The following is a 14,335-nucleotide window of genomic DNA, read 5'->3' as shown; positions in this document are numbered from 1 at the left end:
TGTTTGAAATTTATTTGACTTGCATTGATTACACCATTATTTTTTCTGAGGTGTTTGTGGCTATGTAAGAATATATATAACTCACAGTCATGTCATGGAAAGGTTTTTAGTGCTCTGTATGCTACTCTACTGTTTCAATTTCAGTAAAGGAAATCAATTATCAAAAATGTTTAAGCTTCCTGTTTTAAATCCTGTGGAAGGTTAAAGGCTGCTTTGCACTTTTCTCATGATACTGCTGTTGCTGATGAAACAATTCTAGTTTGAAAGAATTTCTTAATTACATAATACAACAAAATATTTAATATAATGTATTTATAGGCCAAAGAAATTATTGGCATGATTGTCTACACTGAGTCATGGAGACAACTTAAAAGTCTACTGTAATCACACTGGGCAAGGCAGTTTTCAAATGGAAAAATCCCCATATTCCCATGGTAGTGTGTAAACATGCTGGCTACATTGCCTTTCTAAGTCAGTACTTTTTAAGCCATTGATGACTGATTATTATTCTTGGTCTGTGGGAATCCAGAAGTATTCAACCACTTTTCTACTTCTCCTCAGAGTGCTGCTGTCATGGGGATCTACTCCCATTGGTGAGAGATCACTAAACTGAGCTGGTCCAGAGTCTCTTCCTGCTGTGGGAGCTGCAACCCTAAGAATGGTCCTAAAAGAAAACAATTGCACATTCAATAGACCAATTCGTTGTCTAGTAATCAGGTACTTTTGAGTTTTCAAAAGATTTCACTAGAATAGCTAAAATTGGGACATGCAATCCAGCGATGTACCTTCCTGAAATCTTTTCTGAATCATCATCACCGGCTTGAGTTGTTGAGATATACACAGGATCTCCCTCCTAAGTGGTTACAAACCTAGGGTTAGGGACATTTTTTTTTTTATTGTAGTTAGTAAAGGTTTATGGCATGGAAAACAGATTACCGTGAAGTTCCTTGTGGTTCCATCAGCGTTTTTTAGGATCTTAATCTTCTGGTCACTTTCCGCCATGCAGAGAAAGTAGCTTTTTATGTTTGCTTGACACTATTTAAAAAAGGAAAGAAAAAAGAAAGATTTGATCACACATGAAACTGATTTATAAACCAACAGAACACAAATGGTTTCAAGAGGTTCAGATGGGAGTTGACCTTCTGTTTGACTTACTGCTTTGTTCTGCCTCTGTGATATGAGCTCCTCCTGCGCTCTGAAGATGTCTGCCAGAGCTTGGTACTTTTCCCGCCAGCTGAGACACTCACTAACTGATTTGTCTTTCTCTCTCTTGGCCAGTCTGCTCTCATGCTCGGCCTGCTGCTGCTCTTTAATGGCTCTCTCCCTCTGCTCCTCAGCGGCAGCAGCCCTGCGTCTCCAGGTCACCTCCCTAGTGCCAGAATGCTTGTTAGTGCAAATTTACTTCACCAACTTCTCCTAAATTCAGTGTGAAAAGTTCTCACTTTTCATTTGTTGTTACATTCTCATCAGTCAGCTCTTTGATTTTCTGCCTTAGTTTGTTCCTCTCATCCTCCAGTCCCTTGCTCTCCTTTAGGACAAACTCTTTCTCTCCAGACACCCTCTCCAGTTTCAACATAGCTTCAAAGTAATTTTTTTCAGTCTGTGCCAGAAGCAGCTGTGTGTTTTTGTGCTACAGAAAACAGGGTAAAGAACAAGCTGATGGTTAATTACAATGAAACAGTGTGTGTCATTATACAAACTCCCTTCATTAATACAGAGGTGAAAGAGGAAGTATGCATCTTCACACTATGGTCCACATAGAGACATATGTGTGTACCTCTTTACTCAGAGTGTGTAGCTCTTCACTGAGTTGTACTTTGTCAGCCAGTGCTGCATCTCTCTCTCCTTTGCTCTCTAGTGCACGAGCCTCTGCCAGGGTTCGGTTCTTTTCTGCCTCATTTCGTGACTTGTCTGCCTCCTCCACTGCCCTGGAGCACATTGTCGCCCTCTGCTGGTTCAGATGCACCTTCTGCTTTAACTAAAAACACCAAAAGAAATTAAACCAGGCATACAATTTCATCCAGGAAGGGCTGTTTCAGGCCCTGAAATAGACCCTGATCTATAGTTTATGATTTAGCAAGCTGCTAAGAAATCAGAGCAAGTGCTTTTTTCCCACTTTAACCTGATTTAGTCAAGTCTCTGGCAATAGTGTACCTCTTTAACTTCGGCCTGTAGTTCCTGGTTGAGGTTTCTAAGGTTCCTCATGGTTAGCTCACTTTCAGTTCTCATCATGATCCTCTCACAGTGAATCTCACTGGATAGGTACTTGTTTTCCTTCTTTAGGTCTTCACATTCCTAATGACAAGGAAGGTAGTTGGTTTTGTTTATAATGTTTACACAGTGGTGCGACAAACTTCGTTGTAACTGTAACTGAAGAACCGGTATGGGTGCAGGTTTTCTTCCCGACCTTGCAGAAGACACATCTGATTCTACAGAAATCCAAGGTTCCTGCTTGACTGGAATGAAAACCTGCATCTTTGTGGATAAGACTATACACACATCAGGCAAGGCACAAAATCTGACAAAATAGTTTGTACTACTTTTAGATTACGTAGATTAATATGCATGCTCAGCTGACAGAAGATCTTTTCAGGATGAAGAAGGCAGGTTTGTGGAAACTGACAAAAGAAAATAATTAAATCTCAGCATGAAGCTATTTAAAGTCTCCTGCTCGTATGACATTACCTTGCAGTTAAATATTTTTTTAGAATAAATAATGACGTGATAAATCTCATAGCTGAAACATTGGACAAATACACTTTGACTTTACTTGTAGCAATCAACACAATATGCAACATGATCATGTACCTGTTTGGGTTACTTACTCTGTATTCATGTAATTAGCTTGTCAGTCAGTCAAACCTTTATTGTCATTTCAACCATATACCAACAATATGCAGTACACAGTGAAATAAGGCATCATTTCTGTAGCATGGTGCTACATAAAACAGAACTAAACAACAAGAGACATACAACAAAGAAGACTACACAGTGTTACATAAAGTGTACAAACCTGTGCAAGACAGTACAGTATAATAATTCATAGTGGACAGTAGAGCACAAACCAGTACAGTTTAATAATAGTAAAATGCTGTGGATGTAAACATAGACAGATAGCAGCAAAGAAGTTGTAGGTTGTCCATGCACCATTTTGTTAACTAGCTGGATAATTAACTAGTTAACAAGCTTACTATGTGTTGTTATATTATGTGCCACTTATAGCACATCAATCAGGTTTCTGGGAACGAAAACATGGGACTGGGCAAATTACATACAAGCTTTTATTTGCCCTATGGGATCTCTGGTAGTGAAACTGCACACCAGAGTTGAGGCATGTGTTGTGTTTAGTCCTTAAACCATAGTACTGCACAGAGAACTTCTCACCCCACCACATAAATGTAATGTAATAAATGTCCCATGACATGGGATCCAGGGTAAGAAATAATCATGAGCTCTATGCATTTTTGATTAGCTTCAGTCAGCGCTCACCTTTCTCTTGCGTACCAGCTCTCCTTGCAGGTGGTTAATCTGGATGAAGGAGCCACTGACACCGAGAGCGCTCACCGGCCTCACCGCTCTCACGGGTCTCCGAGGAGGATGAGACGGTTTAGACACTCCTTTAATCTCCTCCATGCTCTCCTTTCCAAATCGGCTCCCTATATTACTGCTGACCGAATAGGACTTGAACATACTGTTGTCCGAAGCCGGAAGTTTTGACAGAGACAGATTCTGAAGGTCCCCATGAGACACGGTCCTCAGGCTCATGATTTGTTCTGGAGCTGTTCATATACACCAAGTTTTAAGATGTTTAAGATACTTTAGAGTAGAACAGTGTAAGTGTGCTGCTGATGCTGGGCTGGAGTTTAGACAAATGCTCCCATCTGTGTACAGTTGGGCATGTGAAGACTTGCACTCTGACAGGTCTTGTTAATAATCTATGAGGCCATCGGATACCTTTTCATGAGCCGAAGAAACCCTATTCATGCACAGACGGTGAAACAGTGCCCATTCCTGCTATATCTAATACCATCAGATCCAACTCCACCTGCTGTATCTGGTCTTACTCTTTAAACATATTATACTGATTACATCATTTATATTAGTATATACATTTTGAATGTGTTATAATATATGTCCTTGTACTCAGAAGGACTTTTTTGACTCCTATATTGGAACCACAGATGGTAGAGTAGAATAAAAACACAAAAAAGTCAATAAAGAACCAAGAGTGACCACAACACTACAGGTCCACCTGGCAACAGTGCCATGACATACTGCATGAATGCATTTGAAACTCTACAAGCGTTGTGCTCATGAGTGATTCACAAACCCTTCCGTTTCCAATGTATTATTCAAGTAGACCAAGAAGAGCAAACTCAACTTGAGAGAGAGAGAGAGAGAGAGAGAGAGAGAGATTAAAAAACTGTCACTATAAGACTATAACATTATAGCACAAGGAGAAATAAAATGTTGCCATTAAGTGTTACCATTTTTAAATCTCTGTGTACATATGGAGGATGCCAAGGGGAAAAAATGGAGTTGGGAAACATTACAAACATGCATATGCTTCAGTGTTCTGTGGTATTTATTAAATGCTTTGCAGGCCCCGCTGACCTTGATTTTGAATCAGGACAAGAGGTAAGACCTAATAGAATCTAAGTGATTTTGAAAGAGGGCTCATTATTGGGCTCAGATGTCTTAAGAGCTTAAGTCTAAGACAGGCTTGTGTTTCAGTAGGAAGTGATTAGAGTGAAGTGACATTTCAATTTGTGGATCTATGGAATAGAGATTAAAAGAGGTTTCCAAACAGGTTAGGAAACTGTGATTGAAAGCATACATTTAATAACTGTGGTGCTATTTAAGAAAAACAGAAAAGCAGCTGTTCTATGGATATCTGGAAATGTGAATGAGAATGTAAGGAAGTTTCCAGACGTATAGGTAAAGATTATACACTCATTACTACGTCTAGTGTCTCTGTTGGCATTTTGCTAGTATGATTTAGGCCAACTTATTAGACTAGAGAGAAAAGTCAACACATAGTTCTTTCCAGCTTTACCCTATGATGATAGATTTCTATCCTGATGGGAGTCGTTTCTTCCCCACTCATATCCACAGAGCACAAGGGCTCAATGGCTGAATGGTTTGATGAGGATGACAGTAATTGAACAGTAAATCACATGCCATAGCATGCTCAGTCATCACTGTCTGTGTGATGTTCTTATTGTATTAAGAGAGTTTGTAGACTTCTGATAGAAAATATGTAGTGCCAATCAGCAGGAACATGACTATGAGAACTTTCATTAAAAGGTATTATTCTCCCCTAAGAATATCCTTTACCTTTGATGCACCAAATACACCGTACCACTTCTGTAACATATGCACTGTGTTCATTTTGCACAATTATATGATCATTGCTTGTCAATTCATATTTTAACAAAAAAAGATATATATAATATTAATATAACACAGAATATTGCACTTAATCAGCAGAGGATGCTATGTGAAGATAAATAAGGAAATTGGAATGATAACACTGATGGGGTCATTAGACAGAAGGAAAAGCTACTTAATTTTTTGCCTGAAAAATTGGTCAGGGTTGCAGACCCAGGAACACTGGACATGAGGTGGAAATCCCCACTCAGGACATCTGTGCACACGCACGCACACACACACACACACACACACACTCAAACCAAGGGCGAATTCAGTGTTTTATTCCACCTACTGGCACGAGTTTGGGAAGAAGTAGAAAACCCCATGACAGAAACTCACATAAACACTGGGAGAATATGCAATACTCAAGTATTTACTTTTAATATCATCTGTTGCTCTGGAAATGTGTGAGATTTCATGTGTTAAATTTGACTTTATTATTAGTTGAGTTTGAAGTTGTATGAACTGCCCTTACTCACAAGTAAAATTCTGATAGAATTGCTGACTAAGACCTACTTGGAATCCACTTTGCGTACAAAGGCTCGTCATCAGTCAGCTCATTACGTGTATAGGCCAAACAGATGATGAGATGACATGCCCCAGGTATTTGTTAGGTGCAACTGCAAAACCTGCCAACCAAAGTAACCAGAAAAAAAAAACATTCCTGAAATATTTTGAAATCAGCATTCAGTAGCAAACCATTATATGCGTTATGACCTTTTCTCTTGTGTAACTAAACCCTCCTGCCCTCATTTAGAGGTCATCTAACAGGACATCCTTAGTCTGATGTTTCCTGTTTCCGTCTTCAGCTATGGATAATGATGCTTGCAGTATGGTAGTACATTCTGTGCAAAACAAAATTTCAGAGGAGACACAATGAGGTCCAGCATATGTTCAACTTTTTGTTTTTTTCTGTCTCTGGTGTTTTGCACTTCCAGTCTAGATCTCAGCCAGATCCAAGGTAAGACAAATCTATTAATATGAATTTCAAAAATATATGTTTACAAAGGAATGTAATTTTATGAACAAAAAAAAACCCTCCTAAGAACCATGATGATCTTATTCCAATCATTAATGTAGTCTTTTATGTAAGAAGCTGCTGTAGGAGCTTTTTTATTGGCTTATTATTAAATTATTATTTATTATTATTTATCTACTTAATTATTAAATGGCTTTTATTTTATGATTTTACAGTTCATCCAAACTATGCTGGAATCTCTAATGTATTTATAGTCCAGTACAAGAAGCAGTCATATAGATTCAATGCCACTACAGCTGTAGATGTTTGCAAAAGTCTGGGTGTTAGTATTGCCACTCGTGCCCAAGTGGAAACTGCACAGCGCAATGGCTTACAGACTTGCAGGTAAACATTAAAAACATTAACTGAGGATAAAGGTTTGATATTTAGATATCCAGATGTAACATTTATGTAAATGACATCATATATATTGGTATTAAGTTAGCCTATATTTATGCTTTGCAGATACGGATGGGTTATGGAGAAAATTGCTGTTATTCCTCGAATTGAGAATAATCCAATCTGTGGCCAAAATAAAACTGGAACCATTGTTTGGAAAATCACTGCTGACCGATTATTTGATGTGTTTTGCTCAAATTCAACAGGTTTATTATTATTATTATTATTATTATTATTATTATTATTATTATTATTATTATTATTATTATAGTAGTAGTAGTAGTAGTATTTAAGATGTTTAAGATTATTTTTAATTAGAACTCTTTTACAGAATTTACAGAAAATTAACATTTAATAATTAATACTGTCAAGATGTGTAGCATGTGAGGTTAAACATGTTTTCTATAACCTGCAGGTCAAACTGAAGCAATAACATCCAACACCCCAAACATGACCATGGTGTCTGATGCAAGGACTCATGCTAAAGCAACCTCCCCACCATTATTTTTGTCAACTCAGCTAAACAATATTTTACTTGGATCCTCTCCACAATCCACTCAATCCATTTCCACTGCTGTCAGCACCTCTGTACCTACAGTATTTTCTTCCACTGTTATTCCTATGAGTACAACGAGCTCTCAAACATCCCCATCTGATATTTCCCTAACAAGCGCTGGATATCAGTCTTCCAAATCCTCCTCTTTTTCTACTTCTTTCTCTTCTACAGATCTTTCCACACAACCATTCACTAACTCATCCTCTGTAACCATTTCTTCTAATGAAACAGATGGGCAACCCCCTCCTGGAAAAGGATTTTCATTTGGAGGTAAAAACCATGTACACATATGTTTGGAATTGGTTAGTGTTTATTAAAATTCTTAGGAATAATATTTTGTCTTTCCATCCTCTACAGCAGTGTCCATTGCATGTGCCATCCTTGCGGTGATGCTCCTGATGATGACAGGAATCGCAGTTTGGTATTTCAAAATGTATGTTTGCCACTATATACTGTGCTACCCTAAGAAACATCCATGAAGGTCATTGTGCACTTGATCGAGTGCAGTTCAGTGTCTGAGGGTTACCATGTGCCATCTCTTTCAGTAAACGACCACAGCGTCTTTCTCCATGGGAAAGGATTTGCCACCAAGACATGTTCGAGACTGAGATGTGGAAACAAACAGTGCAGCAAGATTTCATCATGCAGAACAACAGTGGGAACTGTGGTGATGATATAACTCTCCGGCTGGAAGATGACACAATATCAGCCTGAGAACAGCTCTTCTAGGGATGGGATGGAATGGATGAAATGGGATGGGATGGGGCGGGACGGGAAAGAGAAGGGATGTTGATGTGCTCTTGATGACTCCAAAAATCGTAAATATCAGATACACTAGGTTTGACTGACAATAGCACAGTGAAAGTTGCATTCATAAATGCAAATGTTTAAAACAAATATGTGATGTGTCAATATCTCTTCTTTCTTCTTTTTTATTTTTTTGCTCTCCACCACTGATATTTTCACACTGTGTAACAATACCAACTACAACAGCTCATAAAAACATCATAAAAATGTACAGAAATAAAGGGTTTTTTTTTTTGTTTTTTTTTTTTAAATGTACATTTTCTTCCTGTAAGCTACAATAAAATTATATGAAATGTTCCAAATTCTGCTGAATCGATGAAGTCATGTCTTCTACTCACTCTTTAGTGCACTATGTAGCACATGCTGAGCCATTTATTACTCAGCCCTCGCCTTGGCTTACGTCATCATTACGCGTCAGTGTTTATCATTAAAAAGTGGCTAGCTGCGTGGTAAAAAAAATCATCTTGAATATTGACTTGGATAAAACATATGTCAACAGGTTAGAAGCAATTTATATACATCAACTTATCGTATATAATTCTCGTCTGGATGTAAGTTTCATGTTTTATTTCTTCTAGTTGTTAGGCTAACTTGCTAGCTCCTGTTATGAGGTGACTGGCGTTTGAAATCAAATTAAAGGTTTCATATGTTATTGTTAATTGTGGCTTTTGGATACGATTTATGTAGGTTTTATTTAGATACAATCTGTATTACGACGTCGTGCCACTGATCTGTATAACTAGCTAGTTATTTCTAGTATTATTTAGGTGTTATAGTCCATAAGTTTATTGCAGGACTCAGGTGGAACACCTCATGTCACTGAAGATCATTTGTTATGTTTCAGATGCTAGATTTCTAATATCGTAATAATAATAATAATAATAATAATAATAATAATAATAATAATAATCATTGCAATCCGTTGTTGTTCATCTCTAACCAGCCATACAATAATTGTGCATGTATTTTAGTCACCCCTTATTTACCTCTGAAGTCAGCATCTTCACTTCCTTTAATCACATTAGTCCAGTTAGCTGGTCTTAAAACTGAATTGTTCTGGTTTTATCCATATTCTTTCTGATCTAGAGGATTATTTTATGCTTTTATGCCTAATTACAGTTTAAGAATTAAGGAGGATGCTATGGTGGAAGCATCACGCATTATGAACCTGTATTAGTCTGTATTATCCAGCTCTACAAAGACATGGAATGTGGCAGCTTAGTGGTTAAGGTGTTGGATTACTGAACAGAAGGTAGTGAGTTCAAATCCTAGGTCCACTAAGCTGCCACTGCTGGGCCCCTGAGCAAGGCCCTTAACCCTCAATAGATCAAATGTGAGTCGCTCTGGATAAGGGCGTCTGCCAAATGCAAGAAATGTAATGTAAACATCACCAGCCAAGCAGCCAAAGTTCTGGCAGCAGTGACCCTTAGATTCGTTCATCCATTCATTTTCAGTACGTATCTTGGTCAGGGTCATGATGAATTGGGAGATTTTTCTGTGAGTTTGATGTAGGAATGCACCCAGCGTGAGACACCTGTTCATTGTAGGGCACTATGCTCACACACATTCACATTTGGGCAATTTAGATTAGTCAGTCTGCCTACCGGCATGTTTTTCCCATGGGAGGTGGGAACGGACAGTAGCACAAGGCTGGAGACAGAACCAGGGAGCAACGCTAAACAGCAGTGAGAGTAGCTAGCCCTGCTGATGTAGTTTGAATAAATGAAAATGTAGATCGAAGTGGATACCTGGAAACAATGATATTGTTCTGCACCACAAATAGTGACTTTTTTCAGGCTCTTCCATGCCCAATCTATACCTTTTTCACATTTATGCCTTGTTTTATTGCTGTGTATGTATATTTTTCTCTACAGGGCCTTGAGCACTGAATGAGGTCTGTTTTCTCTGTGTGGTCCTCCTTGTGGAGCTGAAATGGGCCAGCAAATCTCTGGCCAGGCTGTGATGGGCAAGCTTCCTGAGAAGCTACTCAAACATGCCGGATTAGTGCGGGATAGTAGCTATCTGACCTATGAAGAGTTTCTGGCTCATGTAGCAGAGTTGAATGAAGTGTAAGCTGCAGTTCTGCAATTATATTTTATTTTTTAATGCAGATATAATTTCTGCATTTCAAAAGTGTGTTTATCTGCTAATTTTTAAGCTCTGTGGACAAAAAAATAGTGGCATCCTCCAATAGCAGCGCCTTACTGCACACTTGAGAGAATGTAAAGATCTAGAGATCTGCATTTGCTTTTTGTGCTTCAGTATTGTTCTTTAACCTCTTCAGAATGACTATTTAACTCTCATTTTCTTCTCATTGTTAGAACTGCTAAGCTGGCAGTTGGCCAACCAAAACATCTCCTTTTTGAGGTTCAGCCTGGATCTGACACGTCTGCTCTGTGGAAAGTGGCTGTGAGGATAGTGTGCACCAAGGTAAATGATAATAAGCATGTAAAACTTTTCCTCCTCATGTTATTCACAACATGGTGCATTTCACTCATGCAAACAGACTCAAACATGGTGGACGAGGGTTCGACTTACATCAGAGGCGTTGAATAACACGAGCGGTTAGTCTTGCCTCATTACTTCCTGTTTCAAGTTTTAAAATAGAAAAAAAAATCATGTTGCAGTTTGCAGAAGAGATAAAATGCTTGATACAGACTAAAGTGGAAACACTAAATGCTGATTATTTACTATAGACATAAGGAGCTCTTGAATAAATAATACACTGATCAAGATTTCAAGCACAGAGGGTTTATAATTGTTCTGGCTATTGTATTGAGCACTTTGACCACATTTTTGAATACTCTTTTTGTCCAAACCACAACTTGTGCACAACTAATAAGCAGGACATTATTATTCTCCATTATATTCCCAAACTATAGGAAACATAATAATCACAATGTAGAATTCATTTTCTTGTGATATTGATTACTGAGAGTTACTGTAAAATTAGAGATACAGTACCTTTTTAGTTGACACTGCATTTGTAAACTGTAATCTGCACATCTGTAAGCTGCACTTTTGGTCAATGCACAGTCAAATGCTTTCCGTTTTGGTTAAAAGAAAACAAGCTCAATAATTGTGCATGCACTTAAGCTGAAATCAGCAACTTCACTTCCTTTATTAACACTAGTCCAGTAGCTGTTCCAAAAATTGTTCTGGTTTTATCCACAGTTATTTGTTCTTCACAATCAAGAGGATTATTTTATGCTTTCTACCTAATTACAGATTAATAAGGAGGATGGTATGGTGGAAGCCTCTCGCATTATGAACCTGTATCAGTTTATTCAGCTTTATAAAGACATTACCAGCCAAGCAGCTGAAGTTCTGGCAGCAGAGGGCAGTATGGAGTGTTCCTCTGGACATCTTTCCTCTGCAGCCTCATGCCAGGCCAGCATGTGGATGGGAAGGTACAGTTTTATTTAAAAAAAAAACCCACACACACACAAACTACCATGCCAGAATAAGAATTTTAAAGACGGGCCATGATTGTGTAGATGGTTCATACATGTACCGTTTTATCCATGTTCATGTGATTCATTCATATTTTACATTGACACCATTTACATTTCAGTGGTTCTGTCGACTGAAACTGAGTGTGATTAAACGTTCTCTTATACCAGAGCGCTGTTGAATTCTCAAACCAGACTGGTCAAAGCATTTTGATTAATGTTCTATAACAGCACATCTCTGTATTAAAGAAAATCGTATTAAAGTGCTCATTCTAATACATTATCTTTTTTCATAGTAACACCGTACACATGGTTATGTAGAAGCTCCACAGCAATTAAAGCTGGTAATAAAGTTAAAATCTGTGGTGTTGCCTGACAAAAGGGAATAGTATAATCATTGACAGTATATATATGGAAGGAGACTTCCGTGTAAGTACGTTTTCTAGCATTGGAAAGGAAAGAATGGAAAGAATTTTGTTGGTGGACTAGGGTTTACATCGACTTACACCAGAGGCATTGGATAACATGAGAATTTTGCTTGTTTGTTTTAAATTAACTTATTATTTTATTTATTAAGAGAATAATAAGTGTGGCTAGTGATGTCACAACATTACATTTAACTATAAAGGTATTAAAAACTATGATTGATTCATTCATTCATTAGAACTTGTAATGTTTAAAGAGGAAGAAAACACTTCAGCACTTGTTGTTATACAGAAATAATCAACTTATGAGTGGTAATGATCCCATGCATCACATCAGCTTGTTGTTGTATTATTTCCTGTACCTGCACAGGCAAGGTGTTTTCTTCCTTATGTACAAAATTTCCACATATTTTACAGGGTGAAGCAGCTTACGGAGGAGGAAGAGTGCTGTATCTGTATGGATGGGAAAGCAGATCTTATTCTGCCCTGTGCACACAGCTTCTGTCAGAAATGTATTGATAAGTGGTACGTACCAGCTGTCAACTGAGATTTGATTTATTTATTTTTTTCTGTGAGACTCCCATTTAGAGAGCGTGCTCATGCTTTAATTGCCATCTGTACAATGTAGGAGTGGCCAGAGTCGAAACTGTCCCATCTGCCGGATCCAGTTGACGGCTGCCAACGAATCCTGGGTAATGTCTGACGCACCCACAGAGGAGGACATAGCAAGCTACATTCTCAATCTAGCGGACGAGGCTGGCCACCCTCACAGACCTTAATCTGAAGCACTACATCTCTTTTATCACTCACTGGCTCTCATTATTAGACTTAAACTCATTTACTGTAAGATGCTACTTTGAATTATGTAGGTTATTGACGTGATCTTTGTTGTCTTATTTGCAGGCAGCAATAACCACTCACTGGGCCTCATTTATCAAGCTGAATACAAACCAAGATATTTTTTAAAACGATTCTCATGATGATTGCATAAAAATGGGCTAGTTATGAAAATCTAGGTTTTTGTGTAAATTTGCATTTCATATTAATGATCTGGAAGAAAACGGTCTAGATCAAGACAAATATTCCATGAGGACAAAAGAAGTGCTGCCATATAACATAAGGAGTTAGCGTGTGCCTACAGGATCTGACTTACCACAGTGACTGAGCTGCATTACTGAGGATTTTCATTAAATGCAAATCAGCTGTGCCATGAATGCACTGTGCACTTTATGGGTGATTTGCATTTGTCATATATGCACTTGAGTATCAAGGGGGGAAAAAAATGGCAGATGTTTTTTTTAGCTCCGTTTGGCTTCAGAAAAAGATTACACACATTATTAAAAGATTGATAATTGAGGCTCAGTGTCATTTCGATTTATGTGATTTGTTCAGCGTCAGTCATTTAGATTTTTATGGTGTGAAATTTTTTGACTACTTGCTGCTTTTTTTGTTTTATCTCATCTAAGCTGTGTATACTAATGAATGAAAGAAATGGAGGTTATAGCTGCCTTTCCTTACTGAAGTGGTGATCCACAGAATGTGCATGGTGTTTTATTTCTCACAAGTGTTGGAAGTTACTTAAGACATATTGTAGGATAAACAGAAATGCATCGGCCGAGTTACCCCGTTTCTTCTGGCAACTTGCTAACATCTGCTTAAATAAGGTGTTCTGAGAAAGTGTTTTTCGTGTAGGGCACAATAATTGTGTTGACTAGGAAAAAATATTTTTGCTTGATTTAGTCTATCAAATGTGAAAAGTTGGAAAGCAGTTCTAACTACTGAGAATAATTTTTTAAAAAGTTTACTTCTCTCATCTATTGAGACTTGCACAAGAATCTTTTTTTCCTCTTAATTTTGCAGTTAATTATTTAAAAACGGCTTTGAAAATGCATTTTCTGGTTTATGTATGAGAATATAAAAGCAGCACAGTAGATGTATATTTTTCTTGACATTCTATCATCATTCTAATCCTCATTATTAAACTTTTTAAATGTTGAAACAATTGCAGGCTTACGACAGTAACTCGTTTCTTCCAAAAAAAGAAAAAAAAAGTTGAGCTAAAAATCAATAAAAGTATCTCTCTTTTTTTACAATAAAAATGTCCAAATGCAGTTGTAAGGAACTGTTTGAAAATGTCACATGCTGTGTAATCCATGAGTATAAACTTTGTTTTTATGTTTTTAGACAAGTATAAAACTTTATTCTTGAAAAGAGAAATAAAGATTTTCTGCTTGGCAGTTTTTAG

General features: G+C 37.6%; 3 protein-coding genes across 7 annotated transcripts; 2 read left to right on the top strand and 1 right to left on the bottom strand.

The window, feature by feature from the left end:
- Positions 1 to 137: 137 nt before the first annotated feature.
- Positions 138 to 11,279, bottom strand: LOC131352235 (calponin homology domain-containing protein DDB_G0272472). 2 transcript variants are annotated; one of them, XM_058388193.1, is made up of 8 exons: positions 11,178 to 11,279; positions 2,155 to 2,295; positions 1,778 to 1,978; positions 1,443 to 1,630; positions 1,156 to 1,369; positions 937 to 1,035; positions 786 to 853; positions 138 to 664 (listed from the first exon to the last, which is right to left on the bottom strand). In XM_058388193.1, the coding sequence occupies exons 1-8, from the start codon at positions 11,217 to 11,219 to the stop codon at positions 505 to 507; spliced, it is 1,113 nt and encodes a 370-aa protein (XP_058244176.1). In that variant the 5' UTR covers positions 11,220 to 11,279; the 3' UTR covers positions 138 to 504. The 2 variants fall into 2 exon arrangements, with proteins under 2 accessions (XP_058244176.1, XP_058244175.1); XM_058388192.1 differs by lacking the exon at positions 11,178 to 11,279 and adding an exon at positions 3,490 to 5,353.
- On the top strand, positions 6,237 to 8,448 carry lyve1b (lymphatic vessel endothelial hyaluronic receptor 1b). Of its 3 annotated transcripts, none has more exons than XM_058388195.1 (6): positions 6,237 to 6,394; positions 6,628 to 6,796; positions 6,917 to 7,056; positions 7,266 to 7,676; positions 7,767 to 7,839; positions 7,952 to 8,448. In XM_058388195.1, the coding sequence occupies exons 1-6, from the start codon at positions 6,310 to 6,312 to the stop codon at positions 8,118 to 8,120; spliced, it is 1,047 nt and encodes a 348-aa protein (XP_058244178.1). In that variant the 5' UTR covers positions 6,237 to 6,309; the 3' UTR covers positions 8,121 to 8,448. The 3 variants fall into 3 exon arrangements, with proteins under 3 accessions (XP_058244178.1, XP_058244177.1, XP_058244179.1); XM_058388194.1 differs by having other exon boundaries at positions 7,764 to 7,839; positions 7,952 to 8,447; XM_058388196.1 differs by lacking the exon at positions 6,628 to 6,796 and having other exon boundaries at positions 6,253 to 6,394; positions 7,764 to 7,839.
- On the top strand, positions 8,578 to 14,327 carry rnf141 (ring finger protein 141). 2 transcript variants are annotated; one of them, XM_058388198.1, is made up of 6 exons: positions 8,578 to 8,712; positions 10,088 to 10,282; positions 10,535 to 10,643; positions 11,442 to 11,623; positions 12,508 to 12,615; positions 12,719 to 14,327. In XM_058388198.1, the coding sequence occupies exons 2-6, from the start codon at positions 10,146 to 10,148 to the stop codon at positions 12,867 to 12,869; spliced, it is 687 nt and encodes a 228-aa protein (XP_058244181.1). In that variant the 5' UTR covers positions 8,578 to 8,712; positions 10,088 to 10,145; the 3' UTR covers positions 12,870 to 14,327. The 2 variants fall into 2 exon arrangements, with proteins under 2 accessions (XP_058244181.1, XP_058244182.1); XM_058388199.1 differs by having other exon boundaries at positions 8,613 to 8,764.
- The last annotated feature ends 8 nt before the right edge of the window (positions 14,328 to 14,335 follow it).

The sequence above is a fragment of the Hemibagrus wyckioides genome, linkage group LG04 (genome assembly GCF_019097595.1).
Source record: "Hemibagrus wyckioides isolate EC202008001 linkage group LG04, SWU_Hwy_1.0, whole genome shotgun sequence".
Classification (NCBI taxonomy): Eukaryota; Metazoa; Chordata; class Actinopteri; order Siluriformes; family Bagridae; genus Hemibagrus; species Hemibagrus wyckioides.
This window is presented reverse-complemented; position numbering and strand designations above follow the sequence as displayed.

Excerpts from the sequence above, each read along its gene's own strand:
- LOC131352235 (XM_058388192.1), bottom strand. The coding sequence starts at position 3,765 with ATGAGCCTGAGGACCGTGTCTCATGGGGACCTTCAGAATCTGTCTCTG. Across the intron at positions 1,631-1,777 it reads TACACACTCTGAGTAAAGAG|CACAAAAACACACAGCTGCT; the intron begins GTACACACATAT and ends TGTTTTCTGTAG. Across the intron at positions 1,370-1,442 it reads AATGTAACAACAAATGAAAA|GGAGGTGACCTGGAGACGCA; the intron begins GTGAGAACTTTT and ends TTCTGGCACTAG.
- lyve1b (XM_058388194.1), top strand. The coding sequence starts at position 6,310 with ATGAGGTCCAGCATATGTTCAACTTTTTGTTTTTTTCTGTCTCTGGTG. Across the intron at positions 6,797-6,916 it reads AATGGCTTACAGACTTGCAG|ATACGGATGGGTTATGGAGA; the intron begins GTAAACATTAAA and ends TATGCTTTGCAG. Across the intron at positions 7,840-7,951 it reads GCAGTTTGGTATTTCAAAAT|TAAACGACCACAGCGTCTTT; the intron begins GTATGTTTGCCA and ends CATCTCTTTCAG.
- rnf141 (XM_058388198.1), top strand. The coding sequence starts at position 10,146 with ATGGGCCAGCAAATCTCTGGCCAGGCTGTGATGGGCAAGCTTCCTGAG. Across the intron at positions 10,644-11,441 it reads TGAGGATAGTGTGCACCAAG|ATTAATAAGGAGGATGGTAT; the intron begins GTAAATGATAAT and ends ACCTAATTACAG. Across the intron at positions 12,616-12,718 it reads CAGAAATGTATTGATAAGTG|GAGTGGCCAGAGTCGAAACT; the intron begins GTACGTACCAGC and ends TGTACAATGTAG.